Genomic DNA, 18261 nt, shown 5'->3' on the forward strand with positions numbered 1-18261 from the left:
CGGGTTCAGGCATGCCAGTCTCTGACTGGCTGTGCTGCCCATCGCTCCGCCCCGTGTGTTATAAGACGCACCCGCCGCTCGCGCGGGGGCTGCCGCTGCATCGCTCTCGCGTGCGCGGCGTCGGTCCTCCCCTCGCGGGGGCAGCTGGCCACACCCGCGGACAGACAGCTGCGGGCCGCCGGGGGGCGGGGGATGCCGGGCTGCCGCATCAGCGCCTGCGGCCCGGGGGCCCAGGAAGGGACCGCGGAACCGGGGTCCCCGCCGCCGCCGCCGCCCCGGGAGCTCCTGTCGTCCCCTCAGCCCCCGCCCCCGGCTCCGACCTTGACTCCGACCCCGGCTCAGGTCTCGCCGCCGGCCTACGCGGCCCCGGCGTGGGCGGGCTCGGCGGAGGGGCAGGAGCTGCAGCGCTGGCGCCAGGGCGCTAACGGAGGCGCGGGGGGCACCGGGCCGGCAGGGGGCGCGGCGGCGGCGGCGGGAGCCGGGGGCCGCGCGCTGGAGCTGGCCGAAGCGCGGCGGCGACTGCTGGAGGTGGAGGGCCACCGGCGCCTAGTGTCGGAGCTGGAGAGCCGTGTGCTGCAGCTGCACCGCGTCTTCCTGGCGGCCGAGCTGCGCCTGGCGCACCGCGCCGAGAGCCTGGGCCGCCTCAGCGGCGGCGTGGCGCAGGCCGAGCTCTACCTGGCGGCGCACGGCTCGCGCCTCAAGAAGGGCCCGCGCCGCGGCCGCCGGGGCCGCCCGCCCGCGCTGCTCGCCTCGGCGTTAGGCCTGGGTGGCTGCGTGCCCTGGGGCGCCGGGCGCCTGCGGCGGGGCCACGGCCCCGAGCCCGACTCGCCCTTCCGCAGAAGCCCGCCCCGCGGCCCCGCCTCCCCCCAGCGCTGACCTCAGCGCCGGCACCCCTGGCCACCCCCGACAGGCCATCGCCGAGGGGCCGACCGACGGACTGGGACGTCGTCTGGATGGACGGCGTCACCGACGCGGATGGACGGACTGCTGGACCCCAAGAAGAAACAGTCGGGGGGCCAGGGGCCCAGTAAAGGAGGCTGAGGTGCGGTCTTGGCGGCTGGTGCATCTGAGGGGGCGGGGCGGGGTGGTGCCGGGCCCCGGATCTCCCTTCCCTGGGGCTTCTGGAGTCCGCTGGGTCCCTAATAAAGCTGGCCACTTTGTAACTGTCTCTCCCAGCCCTCCTGGGGAGTGAGATGGTAGCACCAAGTCCCCATTATACTACACTTGATCTTAGCCAAAAGGTCGAGAAGCGATCCAAGTCCCCATTATAGAGTTGGATACATTGAAGATGCTCAGATTCCAGGAGGGGTTTGCCCGCAAACTTTTACCAGTTGGAACCTGCACTGACGCAGGCCTCCTCCACGCCCTCCCCCCCCCCCCCAACCCGCGTTGCCTTTCCTGGGTCCATTGTGGCTGTAAGAAGAGCCTTGCCCTTGAGACTGCTGGCTTTCTGGCACTGCCCAGCTCCACACCTTCGGGGAGGACAGAATAATGAGGTCCCAGGATGGGGTGGGGGCTGGGCCAACGATGTACCACTGAATTCTCTCCTAAGCCCCTGTTTCCCATGTGAGGGGATGGCATCCCAGAGAGGTTGAGGATTTGTTTCCATCATACTTAGGTCCTTCCACTTCTAGGAGACAGATCTTTTCTTATGCTCTCAAGCAGTTTTGCCAAGAGTACATCCTGACTTAGATAACCAGGGTGGGGTGTTTGGTAAGTCCCTAACGCCTCACCTGCTCTCCTAGGGGCCCCCCTCCCAACCTGTCTCTAAGATGGCTCTGCCAGGGATGAAGCCAGGTTACATCCTTTAATGGGCCCCAAGGGGGCAGGTATGTCATCTGCTTCTAGAAAGGGGGGCCTTAAAGGGCCAGATCTGGAATGAGATTGACTTCTCTTCCTGTCCACATGCCCTTCAGGACCCCCCACAGCTGTGAATTGCCTGGCTGCTGCTTTGCTGCTCATCTGCTGATTGGACTGCAGCCTCCCTCGTCAGTCCGCGAAGTGGTTGTCCTCACTTCTGGGAAGGGCTGTAGTGAGGTTAACACAGGGCAGAGGTCGTCTTCCTCCTTAAGTCACGGAGGAATGCTTTATTCTTTTATTTATTTTTATTTTTATTTTATTTTTTGCTTATTCTTTTAAATCACACCTAGAAACAGGCACTGCTTTTACTGGTGGAGCCAGGAGCTGATTTAAAGTCCTCATTTTACAGAGTGTTAAGGTCACATGCCAGCACTGGACAGAACTAGGTCCCAGTCCTGTGTGTGTCCTTCCCATGTGTCTCCTCCCTGCCCAGGGGCAGGGCTACAGAGAGCTGTCCAGCCTGTCTGCTGTGTGACCTAGAACAACTCCGCCTCCTCTCTGGGCCAGTTTCCTCAGTCCCTCTCTGAACATAGCTGTCCTTCCTCATGTCAGGGCTTGGAAATAGGGAAAAGAGAATAGGATGAGAACATCAGAGTCCCAGGAATCTGGTTGAATCCCAGAGTCTTGAGGGTCAGGTGCATTGTTCTGAAAGGCAGAGCCCCAAGGGCCCTCCCCCGACTCTCATCGGCCCTTCCTCTTCCTCTCCTCAGGTACCAAACTTTGGGGCTGGTTTCTAACATCCAGGCCTTTCCAAACCCCATGCTTAGCTGGGGAAGGGCGGTCCAGGAGGAGGTCTCAGGGAGTCTGAGAGAGCAGTGAGGGGCCCTGGCATCCTCTGGCCTCCGTGGAGAGGGAGAACCTTCTGAAGCTACTCAGTTCATGCGGGGTCTAGAGGCCCAGAGAGAAAAAGGACTTCCTGGAGGTGACAGGAGCTCAAGCTGCGGCGCTGGGACCAGCCAGTACTGTTGGTTTTCTGCGTTGTACAGGAGAGGGGCACTTGGGCCAGAGGAGCTTTTAGCTAATGGTGTAAAGTGCTCTGTGCCATCATAGTGTTGCCTTTCTCTGGGATTTATTATCATCAGCTCCATCCTGATTTGGAGGGGGCAGGGAGTGAGGAATTAGAGATGGCTCTTGCTGGAGAAAGTGATGCATGTGTGTGGGAGATGGAGCTTGGTCCTAGTATCACAGGTGGCCCTGTCCCCCTTCCCCCCTTCTAGATGTCCCACTGCCTCTCACCAAGGGCCTTGACCTGGGGAACACGGTGCTCAGTGACTTGAACCCCAGCTCATAGTTCAGTACTCTGCCCACTACTCCTCGGCCAACTAATCAAAGTCACTTTCCCACCCCTGTCTGGCCCACCCAGCCCCCTCTAGGACGCTCCGTTTTCTCCTCAGTCAACAAACACTGTTATCTACTCAGTCCAGGGGCTCAAGGAGCACTGATTTCAGAGGGACTCTTCTCTTAAGGGTTCGCGTCCCAGCCCTCCTCCAGGCAGCCTTCCCTGGCAGTCACTATCCCAGGAGACCCTCTGGGGCTGGGCAAGTTGTGTTGCTGGAGGGCTATTTTTAGGCCTTCACAAATAACCATAGCCCCTGGACTGGTGACTGACATGCCCCCCACCCCCCGCCTCGTCCCGCCCCGCCCCAGATTCCTGAACACTTTCTTGATGGCCTCAGCCCTGGGGGTCTTGAGAACTTCGATGGCCAGCAGTGAATCTGGGATTTCAGCAAAGGGAAATGAGAACAGGAGCCATCCTTCAGGCCCGCGTTTGGGGCTGGGAGGGAGTTCAGGGTTCTAATTTAGAACTTGCCCCTCCCCTGGATAAGCCCTTCCCTCTTTTGGAGGGCCCTAGCCCAGTGAAGGCGTCTCTGGGCGGCGCCACCAGAGGGCAGTGTGGGGCTGCTTCCCGGGGCGTGGGGGCGTGGCCTGGAGCAGGCTTGGTCCCTGGGATCCCCGGGGTCCCCGGGGTCCCCGCCCCCGACCAGCCCCCTCCCGTCCTGCCCAGCCTTCCTAGGCCTTGAGTTTTAAGGGTCTGGCGGAACGAGCGGGGCGTGGCGGTCATTCAGAGAAGGGGCGCAAGTTTGGGCCTGTGGTTGGGCCCGGCCCCGGACCCCGGAGGAAGGTCCATCAAGAAAGACTTAACTGCAAAAATGTTGCCCCTGTGGGCGGTCACCGTCTGAGTGAAAGGCTGTAGTCATTTCGCTCCTCAGAGATGTTACACTGATAATTGATCGGAACATCACATTCTGCAGCCACCTGGGGGCCAGGTTGGCTTCCTAGAGATGAAGCTTAAACAGGTCACAGCTACGGTGCTCCAAACCCGTAGTGGGCAGTCTTGAGGAGGCCTCCCCCCTCTTTCCCTCCTGCCAGGTCCCTAGAGAAAACCCAGTAGCCCAGGCTTCTCAGAGATAAAAGAGAGGCTCCCTGCTTTACCGCCAGGGGGAGGAGGCACTGGGGAAATTTGGGAGATCTCCAGCCTATTTCTTCCTCCATTAGTCCTTGACCGAACCCTGGCCAGGTTCCTTGGTTCTGGAATATATTAACCACCTCCATGCTGGGCACTGTGCTGAGCACTTTACATCCTTTATCTGTTATAATCCTCCCAGCTACTCTGCAAAGTAGGGGTTATTATCCCCATTTCCATGGATGAGGAAACTGAGGATCAGGTAGGGCAGGTGACTTGCCCAAGGACCTAGAACCTGTAAATGAGGGGTCCTTTAAACATTAGTTTATGTGGCTTTTCATTTATCAGGCTAGTAAGGACTCCATTTGGGGGGTTTCCGGGTTCTTACCCTTTAAGTCTGAGTACCGTGACCCCTGGTCCTCGGATCTGGGAGGGATGTGATGAGATGCTGGAAGGGTGGCAGAAGGTGCACCCCCCTCCCCAATCACCACCACCAAGGTCTGGGCACACCCCCAGAAGCTGGCTCCCCACCCTGGTTGTCTGGGCTCTGGGGGGTGAGTCAGACTGAGTCAGCACATCTGGCTTCAGGCAAGGGCAGGCCAACGATGCTCAGGGCCTGGGCTTGCCTTGGAGGGCTTCCTCCTCTCCCTGCCTACCTGGCTGGAATGTTTGGTGCCAAGGAGAGCAGAGAGCCTTGGATGGCAGAGGAGGAGGAGGACAGGCTCCATGGTGGAGGCAGAAAGCGCCCCAAGCTTGGAATAAGACATCTGGGATTCAGTGTTTGCATGTAACTTCTCAGCTGGAAGACCTTGGGCAAATGACTTCCCTTCTCTGGGCCAGTTTCCTGTGTGTGTGTGTGTGTGTGTGGTGTGTCTTATTGGGCAACTGGAGAGGAGATAACTTGACTGCTGAATGAGAGGTCACACTAAGCACCTGGCACATAGTGGAGATTCATAAATGTTTGATAGAGCCAATCTGCCTAACCCAGGAGAGACTGCTAGGACAGAGCCCCCAGGCAGCCTGGGCCTTTGCTTCCCCGGAGGAGCATCGCCATATCAGGAATCCCTGGAACCGATCCTCCTTCTCCCCCCTACTGTGGGCCCTGGGGAATTCCATAAGGGGAGAGGTGGAGGAGGGGCAGGCTTTCTTCCCAGGAACATTCCATTCCAGCTGCTCAGACCAATGGGGATCCCAGCCAAGGACAAAGATCCAAGGGAACCTCTGCTTATCCCAGGAGCCCCCATCCCTTCCAGGGCAGGAGCCAGTGGAACCCTGCTTCATAATATTGCCTGTACCTTCTCTCCACCATGGCCCCTCTCGAGGCAGATGTTGAAGGGTTTGGGTGGGGCTAGGTGGCTGTGGGAAGGAGGTAATTAAAGCTCTTGAAATGATTCTTTCCAGCTCCTCCCAGATCCTCAGAGCCTCCACTCTACCGATCTGGACTCCTGGATTCTGCTCCTGCCCTGGGCATCTCCTTCAGGAAGACGTCCCGCAACCTTACACAACCGAATTGATCCCATACAATCTTGGCACTGTCCTCCCTTCACAGGGGCCTTGCACTCAATGGTAGCAAGGTGCTGGGTTCTGGGGAAGGCGCCTATACTCTGAATTTCCTTATCTAAGCCACATTTGATTTTGGCTGACACTGTATGCTTGGAAATGTTACGACAGGTCCTCTGAGATGCAACCAGATTATTTAAGAAAGCAGCAAACATTCCCAATGTGAAAATGAAAGGGATTTCTTTTAAAATATAGTCGTCGTTCTTAAGTCACAGTGCAGCTGGGGTCCCCATTTTGGTTGATGTCATGGCTTCTCACTCTGACAACGCTGGGAGGCCTATTTGAGGGGAAACGTTGGTCTGAGAAATCCCTGTTTCCCTTCCCCACTGTCCTTGTCCTCTCTGACTAGGGGTGTGCCTGTGGCCCCTCAGAAAGATGATCAGCTGCTGGCTCCAGGGGGAGGGGCACCTCTTTCTCAGGGAGAGGTGGTAGCAACATAAAAATTCAAAGCAAAGTTTTAAATGAAAAAAAGGAGCATATTTATTCAAATATCCTGATAATGAAGGGAAAGGGGGGGCACATTTACTCACACACAACCCAAAACTTGTATTCTGCAAAATGAATGTCTATTGACTCAGTCCCCTGATTTATACATTCAGGAAGAATAAATTTCAATAATGTGAGACAAAGGCATGTGATTTTGAGGTTTACTTTGCAAGTGTCCCTACTGCCTTTCCTTTGTGCGTGTCTCTCATGACTCTTTAGGTTGGCAGTTCCCTGAGCAGCTTCCATGTAGTTTTGGTTGGCAGTCTGGCCCTGTTGACTGATTTGCAGACTGCTTCCCCCTTGATCTGGCTCCAGGCTGCCCCTCTGCATGAAGTCTCCCCCAGTGAAGGATGTGATGAGGGAGCTGGGGGATGGGACTGTGTGCCCCAAGAAGGTGGCACACACTTGTGATAACATGGTGGCGTGCTGATCCGCAGAGGACTGTGTGTGACTGTGGTGGTGACGACGGGGGCCTGTGTGTCAGTCAGGGCCCCAGCAGGACACAGGGCACCCTCAAACTGGGAAGAGATTTCAAAAGGGATTATTTCCAAAACGGTGGGCTTAAGAACCAACCAAGGGATGGTGCAGCTCTCTGGGGCTAGCAAGAGTGGGGAGCCTTTCCCAGGGGGAGGGGTGCGCCTCGACAGGAGCAGTGGCCTTTGGCTGAGAGATGCAGTCAGCCATGGCAGCCTGGTGGGGAGGGAACAGGCGGAATAAACACCCCATTCTCCTCCTTTCCGTCTCCTCTCATTGGCTGAACGCGACAGGAAGGCTGAGAACAAGGGAGCCATTGATGCACAGCCCGCAGAGGTCAGCCTCCCGGGGCTGGAAGCATGGAGACGGGTGGAAAGCGCGGGACATGTCGCTGGCCGAGGGCATGTCTTCTGCTCCCCGAAGTTCACAGCAGTGCCTCTTCTCCCTTTGGAGCTCCCCCACCCACCGTGGCCCATAAGGGGCGGGTGGACTGTGGCTAGGGGAGCCCTGTGGGGTGGCAGGGGTGGGCTTTCCTCCCTCAGCTTTCCCCTCTCTGGCTCTGATTCCCAGTTCTTGATTTCTGCCTGTCCTGGCATCTTTTTTTTTTTTTTTAAAGATTTTATTTATTTATTTGACAGAGAGAGAGAGACAGTGAGAGAGGGAACACAAGCAGGGGGAGTGGGAGAGGGAGAAGCAGGCTTCCCGCTGAGCAGGGAGCCCGATGTGGGGCTCGATCCCAGGACCCTGGGATCATGACGTGAGCCAAAGGCAGACGCTTAACGACTGAGCCACCCAGGCGCCCGTGTCCTGGCATCTTAGACGGCTGCAGGAACTGTCCCTGCGAGAACAATGCCGGCCACCGAGTCACTGTTTTTCTCACACCCAGAAACCCTGCAGCACCCCCAAACACGCCCACAGGCACACCTGCTGCCACCATGGGCCTCTGACGTAGTCACCACCAGTCACGGCTGGTGTCGTGTACATCAAGAAAATACACCCTCGCCACACTGCTACGCCACCCTAGGCCTCCACAAAATGGTAAATGCACAGAAGCACAAAGGGTCGCATGCCAAATGTGCCCCGCCACAAACACGTACAGGACACGCAGGGGCCGGAGGGCGCAGGGGTTAACAGGAATGGCCCTGGAGCCAGCCACACCTGTTCGACCTCTCTGGCACCAGCTTCCTTGTCTGTAAAGTGGAAATAATAACCGCTCTTCTCTCAAGGATGAAGTGAGAGGTAGTGACCGTGAGGACTTGGGCTTCGTGCCTGGCCTGGAGTGAGACTCCAGAAATGGCAGCCCGGGCTGGGACCTCGTGGCTCACACTCTCCTACATCTCACGCCCGTGCGTGTTGCAGACCAGCAGTGGCGAGCGCACACGACTGTGCCAGGCGAGCCAAACACCCTCAGGCACACGTGTCCCCCCAGACATGCCTGCTGGGACCATGTGCCCATCAGCAGATTCCCTCTGCCCGGAAGCTCTTTCCCCAGACATCGCAGGGCTTGCTAGTCACTGCCTTTGTGTCTTTGTTGGATCAAATGTCACCCTTTGGATGAGGTTCACCCCTTTTTTTTTTTTTAAGATTTTATTTATTTATTTGAGAGAGAGCACATGAGAGGGGGGAGGGTCAGAGGGAGAAGCAGACTCCCCGCTGAGCAGGGAGCCTGATGCGGGACTCGATCCAGGGACTCCAGGATCATGACCTGAGCCGAAGGCAGTCGCTTAACCAACTGAGCCACCCAGGCGCCCCTCACCCTGACTTTTTAAAGTCACATACCCCAGCACTTCCAATCCCTTACCCTCCCACATACTTTTAAGCATCACTGACCTTATAAGACCACATCATTTAGTTTATTTTCTGTCTACCATATTAGAGTGTAATCTTCGAAAGAGTCGGGAATCTTGGTCTTTTGTTTGCCGATGTATTCCAGCTCCTACAGGGCTCGCTGGCACACGGTGGGCTGAACGCAGTGTATACACACATCCTGTGGGTGTCTAGCTTTCTTACGTTCTGAAACAAGCACATCCAGGTGAACCCGACTGCCCACCCCAGCAGGCTAAACCTGCGTGCTTTATACACTGCAAACGTCCCCTCATGCCCACATCAGGAGCTGGGAGAAACAATTTCTTCCAGGCCCCTAGCTGGGTGGGCACAACCAGGGTGTGGGGGGGGCTGTTTTCAGTCACCAAGCCAAGAAAGTCTTTCCACTCACCTTTCTAGCCCTTTTGAGCCCTGCAGGAACTCACTGAGCAGGTGAGGTGGACGGACTCACCCAGGTCACCTGGGGGCTCCTCTGAGGCCTTGTTTTTTTCAGCTTGGCTGGAACCATCAAAGCCACCACTTCAGAAACCACTAATGAGGTGGAATATGTTAAGGGCTTTGCCATCCCTGGATCAAAGGGGCTGGGTAAACAGTGGGCAGCGTCCAGGCCAGTGACTGGCTGATGCCCCAAGGGAAGAGCTCCCCGAGAGCCTGGCATGGCCCCAGCTAGGTTTGGAAAGGAACGACCCTGCCCCTCTAGGGGACCTGTTTAGAGCCAGAGTGTGCCCATCAGCACTTGGGAGTAAGAGAGGGAACCAGAGGATTGATGGAACCTCCCTCCCAGGTAGGGAGGCCAAACCTGGGCTCTTGCTCTGGAGGATGCTAGAAGTCCCCCAGTCTCAGCTGCCACTACTGAAGGGGTCTCCAATTCGCATTCAGCTTGTCTTCCACCTGCTTCCTGAGAAAGAGTGGGGTTGGGTGGGCAGAGCTGGGGTCAAGCAGCCCTGAGCACTGGAGTGTTAGGCTAAGCCCAGGGTCATCAGGACTTCAGGTAGGAAATACTGAAATATTTACTCTTTAACAAGAGACTTGCTGAGACAATTTGCAGGTATACGTCCCACGTGTAGACCTGCGCTCCTGGCACAGTTCTCCAGCCGGGGCTGGTGTTGAGGGAAGGAGGGGCAACTCCCCAGCCATAGCCCAGGATTCAGACACCAAGCCACCCAAATGTCCCTGCCCCACAATGCAGGCCAGGCGCAGGCTGGGAGAGGCAGCCGGGGCCCCCACAACCATGGACGGTCCTTCCCCCAGGAGAAATCATGGTGCTAGGTTTAGTGTAGACAATCTTTATTGGCAGGTGTTAAGAGTGCAAAATGGTGACAAATCCAGAGGGATGGGAGAGGAGGTTGGGCATGGTTCCCTTCCTCCAAGTGAAGACCCTGTAACCAGGTCAGTGGGGTGGGAGCACTTGACTGTGGCCACTTTGGGCCCAGCACTCTTAGAAGAACAAGTTCCTAGGCAGAGGGATCCTCACAACACAGGGGAAGGGAGCAACACCCCAGAAGGGGCATGGGCCGTGTCCTACCCCTGGCAGCTTGGCTTCTGCTCACCCACACACCTTGACAGCTTGGGGTAGGGGTGTTTGGGAATTGAGCTAAACCTATCCCTCTGCAAACCCAGGTAGCCGCCTCCCGCCTCAGTTTCCCTCCTCCCAGTGATTAGTCAGGTTGGATAGCCAGGCCCTGTCAAGGGTCTGGCCCAACCCAGAGTGAGTGGTTCCTATAATATACCATATTTTAGCCGTCGTGTGGGCTGCACGCCTTCCGAGGCTGCTGGGATCACAGTGGGCTGGCCTTACCCAAAAAGACCCTTTCTTGGCCACAGAAACCAGCCTAAGATGATGAGCATTGAGGCTACCACCCCAAACAAGCTTTGTCTCCTGAAGGCCACTGACCCCCAAGACAAACGGCCCCTGCACCCCACCATATGCTGGTCCAAAAGTGGGGTGCAATAACCCAAAGGTCTATCAATACGGGGGGGGGGCTCACTCCGGGATGGGCGGGGTCTGGTCTGTTCAGTCCAAGGCCCAACCCTGCAGCAGTGCTGGGCCACTCGGCACAGGCTGCCTGTCTCTGGTCACACCCCCTGCATGCTGGTGGAGGCCCCACTCCATCGGGGAAGGCCCAGTACCTTCCGGCCAGGGTCTGAGTCAGTTACAAGGCAGCCAGGTGGGATAGGAGTGGGCCCGAGCCAGCAGAGGCTGCATGGGAGTCACGTAGTAACTGACCGTGGCAGGCACAACCCCGTCGGGGCCTGGGGGGCGCCAGGCCAGGGCGGCCGCGGCAGCCGGGCCCTGCTCGGCCAGCGCCTGGAGCGCGAGCGTGGCGATGAGGTCCAGCGTCTGGCGCCGCTCGTGGCTCATGAGGCACACGGTGCTCTCATTGACCACCCAGTGCAGCGTCACCAGGCAGGCGTAGCGGCGGGCCGAGTCGGCCCCGCTGAAATGGGCCTCCAGGTAGCGCTCCAGCGTGCGCCGCTGCTCCACCACGTCTGGGAAGTCGATGAAGAAGCGGGAGCACATGTACCGTTGCAGGGCGCGCACGTCGGTGCTGGGCCGCGGCCTGAAGCCCCGCACCAGGAGGTGGCAGTACTTGAGGAGGCCGCCACCGCGGATCTCCTCGGGGCTGCGCGTGGCGATGACGCGGTGCCGCAGGTGGTCCAGGGCCTCGGCAAAGTCCCCGTACAAGCTCTCACCGGTGACCGTTGGGTGGAAGGCCTCAGACATGGGCGTAGATGAGCACTGGCCAAAGAGCAGCAGCGAGTCCAGGATGATCTGGAAGGAATCTACACTGAACTCAAACTGGCGCCTGACCGAGTCCACAAACTTGAGCTCCACATTCTTGCCACTCTTGTTGGACAGCGAAATGAGGCTCCAGCGGTCCGTGTCCGTGCACACTTTCACCAGCTTCTGCACGTACGCCTCCTTGAGCGTCAGGGGCGTGATCTTGGCCCGGTTCACACCGGCCGGCAGGAAGTCCAGCAGGCAGGCCAGGACCACCTCCTTGGTCAGCTGGAAGGACGCCTCGCTGCTCAGGTTCACGCGGAACACCAGGTCCAGGTCCTTGTAGCCCAGGCCACTCTCAGGGTGCAGCACGTGGCTGGCCGCCGAGCCGTGTAGCCGCACGCCCAGCACGTGTAGTCCCCGCTCCTCCAGGCGGCTGCGGACCACCTGCAGAAGACACGGCAGGACCGAGAGGGGTCAGGGGCTGGGCTCCCACGTAATAATCACACCAACATCAACCACGGTGACCACTTCGCAGCTGTCATGCCTTTGGAAAGTAGTTCAACCCTCTAAAGCTTTGATTTCCTAATCTGGAGAATGGCTCATTTGGAGGAAAGACTCGGACAGAACAGCACAAATGACAGCAAACACATACATAGAATTTACTAAATGCCAGGTCCTGATCTAAGCAGTTTATACATTAGGATATAAACGCTCACAATTACCTACGCTATGAGGTAGGTACTATTATTCCCATTTTACCGATGGAGAAATAGAAGCCCAGAGGGGCCAAGCAACTTCCCCAAGGTCACACAGCTGGTGAATTAAACTCAGAGTTCAGGTCTTACCCACTACGCTATTCTACCTCTCTAAAACTGCAAGTAAAACACTTCATTTTGCACCAGGAATGCTAACTGCTCAGATGTGTTAGGAATGTAATTGCAGTTCACATGGATTACTACATTAACCCTCACAATAATCCTGTATTTGGGCATTATTTTCCCAATTTACAGATGGGGGACCAGAGGCACAGAGAGGTTAAGAAACATGTCCAAGGTCAGAGAGTAGCCAGGTGGAGACTGAACCCAGGCCAGTTAGATTCTCCAGTCCATGTGTGCTCTTTTGACTAGGACATATTCAGCTTAATTCATCTTTACAAGGACCCTGTGAAGCAGATGTTGCACTTGTTTTAGAGCTGAGGAAACTGAGGTTTGCAGTGGTGAGACCCCTGAGATTCGAGGTGGGGGCATTAAGAAATGGTGGGCCTGGCAGTGAAAACTCAGACCCTTTCTGCTCTTGGGACAGGAGGTGGGTGATCATCTCAGGAAGCGCTCAGTGCCCAACCCAAGTGGGAAGAGATGCAGCAGACCCTGTCTGCTGACACGGGAACATGACCGGCAAACTGACCGGTCATCTTGAATCTGTTCCTTTGGCCAGAGGCATCTCTCTGGGCCTAGGACCATGTGGGGAGCAGAAAGGAGCTGGGCCCAGACAACTGGGCCCAGTTTTCTCAGCAACCCAGCGTACTTCAGGCACCATCCTGAAAGTGACCAGGCAGCATTCCTGCCCTGAGTGATTCTGCAACCCCGCCTTGCTGCCAAGTCAGCGCCCAGCACTGGGCTGGGCTGCCCTCCTCGCTTCTCAGGGAATTACTGCAAAGAATGCACTTAAGTGCTGAGGAGGCAAGCCACAGTGGGGCAATCTGAGGCGGGCGGCTCCCTCTAGGAAGGCTTCCGGGAGGAGGACCCAGACTAGGGGAAGGTATTGTAATGGCTACAGGGGTAAGCAACTGGCCATCAGGAACATGGCGGGGAGGAGCTGGGGGGGGGGGGGGGGGAAGGGAATATCAGTTAGGCACCTATTGAACATCTGGACGTTCTCACCAGAATCTATGGGGAATAGATCTTTGTTTTCTCTTTTTAAAGATTTTATTTTTAAGTAATCTCTACACCCCACATGGAACTCCAACTCCCAACCTTCAGATCAAAAGTTGCATGCTCCATTGACTGAGCCAGCCAAGCACTCTGATGGGGGACAGCTCTTTATGATCTCCAAGTTATAGATGGGGAAACCAAGGCTCACAGGAGTGTCATCATCTGCCTGAGATCATGTAGAGGTGCCTTCAAATCCAGGTGTGGCTGACTCTCTTCCCATCACATTGCCATCCCAGGGTTTAGAAGGAGCAGAGACCAGAAACTAGGGTTCTAATCCCCCCTCTCAAAACTTCAAAGTGAGGGCGACCCTCCAGTCACTGAAGCCCAGAGTCGGTAGTTAGGAATGGGAAGGTGGGGGTTGGGAGATGCCTTGGCCAGACAGACGGGGGAAACTGGAGGTAAGGGGCCAGTGGCTACAGTCCGGCCTGTGGGACTTCTGACCCACACCCTGGCAGCGGGCAGCTGTGCCCATGTAGGCCAAGGAGAGAAGCAGGCAAGACCTTGTCCCAAGGACCCTACCAGACTTGCAGAGCAGGCCAGCCCCTTCCCCAGGTCCCAGTAGAGCTGACTGAGCCTCACTCAGTGCCAGCTCCAGCTCCCAGGCTGCTGCTCACCCCAGGGCATGGCTCCGGGCCTGCTGGGTAGGTGGCAGTGCCCTTGGTAAGTGGCCTGCGTCAGGCCGTGGGGCCGGCTGTGTCAGCCAGCCGGCAGCTGTTGTCTCTCCCAGGTGTGACTGCAGCCGGCTTGGCAGGGCACCCCAGACACCACCACACCCAAAGACTGCAGGGCAGCTTGGAGCCTCCTGAATCAGACTTTCCAGCCATGCAGGGGGCAGTGGCTGCACCCTCCTTTCTTCTGTGCCAAGGGCCTCCCCAGAATCTCTCTCTTCCTGGGCCACTGCCGAGACCTTCAGGGGGACTGTAGGTGCTATCAGCCAGCAGGCTTACAAAACTCGAATCTGGAGCTGCCTGATGCATGCCCTCTGGCTGCAGCTAGAGAGATCAGATTGTCTAATTCAATTTCCTGGGCCCAGAGAGGGCAAAGGACTTATCCAAGGTCACACAGCCAAGAAGTGGCTGAACGGGGCCTCCCAGAGCTATGGGCAGGGGACCCTCCTGTAGGACCTCATTCTCCTGTAGGACCTCTCCTACAGGAGAATGGGTCCCTCTAGCTCAGGTCCAAGCAACAATAGCATCTCTAGCTGCTCAGATTGCTGCTGCAGGCAAAGTCTTAAGGGGGTACAGAGGAAGAAAGGTTCTAATTCTTGAATCATGGACAACCAGCATCCTCCACTACACGCACCTCCCTCTACCCACCCCCCCCAGGCACCCCCCACCTCTGCACATAGCCAGCATGGATGCCCCTCATCCCCATGCACACCAAGCACCGCTATCCATGCCCCAAACACACCCAGCACCCCCACCACAGTTTGTGAAGCTGCCAGCAGCAGATCCCCGCCAGGAGATGGACTTTCTTCCCTGGGGATGCAATTGTACAGGCCAGGTGAAGGTACCTGTTCCCTTTGGATTCTGGAACCTGAAAGGGTGTGGGAGAGTAGTCCAACCCATCAGCATGGAAAAGATGGGGACACTGGGCCCAGCAAAGGGAATAGACAATAGTCCAGGCCCTGAAGCCAGATGTCTGACCTCCCAGGCTAGCTCTGAAGTCTCCACTCCCTCTCCCCACCACAGCCAGCTGCTCCCTGCTCTGTGATATCTTTGACCCGAATCCAGGAGAACACTGTACTATTATGGCCTTGTAAAGTCAGCTCCTAATGGCCTGCAGTCTCCACCACCTGGCAGGGAGCGCCTCGAGGGCAGAGACGCTGGGTCCCAGTCACATCTATAGCTCTGGTATCCCAAATAGGACTTGACAAAGAGCAGACACCAGTAAAGGCAGTTGGGCAGGGACTTCCCCTCCAGAGCACCCTTTGTCCCTGATGAGGGGTTTCCACACTGGGCTCCTCCTTCCCCTATGTCTGGGACAACAGTCCTGGAGATACAGCAATTGGGGCCGCAAGGCTGACCTGAGTGTCCTGGGGAGGAAAGCCTCAACTGGTTTCCTAATTACCCCATGACAGCGGGCAGCCGAGGAATGCCTCAGTGAGCACCACTGGGGCTTTGGGTGAGTCAGCCCTGGGGAATCTGCCCCTACCCCCTCCCATTCCCTTGGAGGGAGGGCGAGGTAATCCCTTAGCAGACACCCCTCCTCCTCAGTGGAGACTGAGACAGAAGGAGGCAGGGGAGTGGCCTGCTTCATTAGCTTCTGCGGATAACTCCCCGAGAAAGAAAGTCCATCTACTGGTAGGAATACACAGGAATTGTGGCTGGATTTTCTGGTTTCTATCAGAAGACTTCCCTAAGACTTAGAAGTTGAGTCTAACAGCTGGGGAAGGGGCAGGAAACCTTGAGCCTACAGCAGGTGGCTCCCAGGAAGACTCATGATGCTCCCGGTTTGATTTTCACCTCTTTAGGTAATCTTAGGTAGCTCACGGCCCCTTTTGGAGCCTCAGCTTCCCCAGCCACAAAATGGGTACAATAATTACTATATTCTGGCATTTCAGAGTATGCCAGCACCTAGGTTATACAGAAGAAAGAGCAATTTGAGAGGTGCTGAAAGTTAGGTAAAGGGAAAAGGGAGTCTGAGGAAGGGGAGAGGGCTACCAGAATTCTCTTTTCCTGCTCCTCAGGAGACACCAGGGCCAGCCTTCATTTCCAATTTTGGGGAAAGGGAGAAACACCTAAACTGGACACCTGACGTTGCCCTCCAGCATGCAGGCACCAGGTCTGGCTTGGTGCTTAGTTAATCTCCTCCTGCCACAACCCAGCTGAGAGGGACCGAGTCCTTATTGGGATTTCTTGGCTTTTCCACTTAGCCACGGGTCTCTTGAGCCAAGGGCTGTGGAAGCACAGGACAAAGTCTGCCCCTAGAACCTTGAGAGAGGGAAGGGGTGTGTGTTGGGGGGGGGGGCGCTAGGCCCAACGATGAAGATTTGGGGATGAAAAAAACCCTATTTTGAACCCAAACAGGTACACCTACCCACCCAGGACTGCCTGGTATCTTTAGTCTGAGCAGGCAGGGCTGTTCTCTCTCCGGCCTCCCGACCCCGCGCACCACCGCAGCCAAGTCCCTCCCCATTCTCCTCCCATTTCCTAGCTAGGGCCAGGGTGAATGGTTCGAGAGGAATCGGGCTCTCCAGAGGCAGAAGGGAAAGCCAAGTGGGGAGGGAGAATGGTCTACTATCCATGCTCGTGCGATTTTATTCCAGTCCCTGCCCCTCTCTAAGCCTCATTTTCCCTACCAGTCCAGAGAATCGAACAGACTCTGGGTTCCTCCGAGCACAAGAACCTCAGGCAGGCTGGATAACCCCTTCTCCCCTCCCAGGGCCCGCTCACCTGCACAATCTGCCGGGGCTGCACGCTCAGAGTAGGGAAGTTGCCGCGCCCGTGAATGGGAATCGGTTCGCTCAGGAGCGCGTCCAGTCGCTTCACCTGTGGCCAGCCTAGCCCACTCAGGTGCCGTCCGAGGGAGGCCGATGAGGTCTCCGGGTCGGGGCCGCCGCCTCCCGGGGCGGCCGTGGCCACCGCCGAGGCCGCGGCCGCTCCCACCTGCGCAGCTGCCTGGTCCGGGCTCTCAGCTCCACTCTCCGACAGCATCATCAGCCCGGCCCCGGGGCCCCGACGGCAGAAACCGGGGGGTTGGCTAAGGGGAGAAGGGCAGGGAGAGCGGCTGGGCCGGGGCCAAGGCGAGAGGCGCGGCTGCAGGGACCGGGTGGCAGCGACGGCGAGGCAAACTGAGGGCACACCTCCGACGGCGACGACCAACCGACCCTAGAGCCGTAGCCCAGGGCCCAGCGGACTCTTATAGGCCGCGGGCGACATGCCCATTGGTCCAGACAGCTGTCACACAGTGGCAGCGCCCCGCCTCTCGACGCCCCTGCCATTGGTCAGCAGAGCTTTGCACGTGAGTCACTTGTCGCCAGGGAGATTCCGATTGGCTGGCTGGCACGCCCCTGCCCCGCCCTCCTGCGCCCCCTGAATTCCCTCCTTTGGTCCTTAAAGAACTTCTGTTCTCAGTGATTGGCCCGGGCGGAGGCAGGCCTAGACTTAAAGGGACTGCGCCCTCCAGGGGCACGCGGGAGGGAAGTGACCTGTGGAGTTTGTAGCGGACTTGGACCACTGAGAAGTTCCAGGGTTCCTTTTGGCGCTGGAAGAAATTTGGAAGTCGCCTGGCCTGGTCCTGGTCATCCGCTATTTTCAGAAGCCCAGAGAGACTGCGCCGCTGGTTCAAACTCCACACAGCGCTCCTCCTGCTCTTCCAGAATCAAGGAAAGGTAACAAACTCTGTGTATACCGAGGTAGATACTATTTAACGCCCTCTTGATTGGCCCTTGTCAACCACAGCCTCGCCAAGCGTTAACGTTCCTCTTGAGGGGAGGGGACACTGTTCACAGAGGGGGCGTGACTCCGTCAAGGTTACACAGCAAATGAGTTGGGGCCCCGGTGCTGAACCCGGGCCATAGAATCTGTGGCGCATGCTCTTTCCATTACATTTGTGCAGACCCAGGGCCTTTACGGGGCTGGAGGATGGAGGGCAACTGGAAATGCGGAGTTGGTTTTCCTCACCCAGCGGCTTGGGCCCCTCTGCAGCCCCTTCTGGTAGGGGCTTTCTAAACAGCTGGTGGAAGTCTTTCCGGCCAGCTTCTCAGCTTTATCAGGTCCTGTGTGCCCCCAGGCAAGTCACTAGCCGCTCTGAGCCAGTTTCCTTTTTGGTCCCAGAGAAGATGTTCAATAATATTTTTAAAATTTTGATTGGATTACTTATAGTTGGCAAAAACATTTTCATATATTCTGTTGAAATAATATGTTTACATGTTTTTCTTTCCCACTTTACAGAGCCTAGAGGGATGAGGCTTATTATTACTTTTGAATTCACTTTTTCTTCTGATTTTTTAAAAAAGATTTTATTTATTTATTTGACAGAGAGAGACACAGCGA

The 18261-nt window shown here is 57.0% G+C and overlaps 2 protein-coding genes across 2 annotated transcripts; one reads left to right on the plus strand and one right to left on the minus strand.

Moving 5' to 3' along the window:
• The first annotated feature begins 100 nt into the window (after positions 1 to 100).
• On the plus strand, positions 101 to 6525 carry TRNP1 (TMF1 regulated nuclear protein 1). The gene is made up of 2 exons (XM_021683599.1): positions 101 to 1042; positions 5666 to 6525. Exon 1 carries the CDS (start codon positions 193 to 195, stop codon positions 874 to 876), a length of 684 nt encoding a protein of 227 aa, XP_021539274.1. The 5' UTR covers positions 101 to 192; the 3' UTR covers positions 877 to 1042; positions 5666 to 6525.
• Positions 6526 to 9876: 3351 nt separating this feature from the next.
• Positions 9877 to 17084, minus strand: TENT5B (terminal nucleotidyltransferase 5B). The gene is made up of 2 exons (XM_021683600.1): positions 16660 to 17084; positions 9877 to 11777 (listed from the first exon to the last, which is right to left on the minus strand). Exons 1-2 carry the CDS (start codon positions 16921 to 16923, stop codon positions 10758 to 10760), a joined length of 1284 nt encoding a protein of 427 aa, XP_021539275.1. The 5' UTR covers positions 16924 to 17084; the 3' UTR covers positions 9877 to 10757.
• Between the last annotated feature and the right edge of the window lie 1177 nt (positions 17085 to 18261).

Source organism: Neomonachus schauinslandi, chromosome 4 (genome assembly GCF_002201575.2).
Source record: "Neomonachus schauinslandi chromosome 4, ASM220157v2, whole genome shotgun sequence".
In the NCBI taxonomy this organism is placed as follows: Eukaryota; Metazoa; Chordata; class Mammalia; order Carnivora; family Phocidae; genus Neomonachus; species Neomonachus schauinslandi.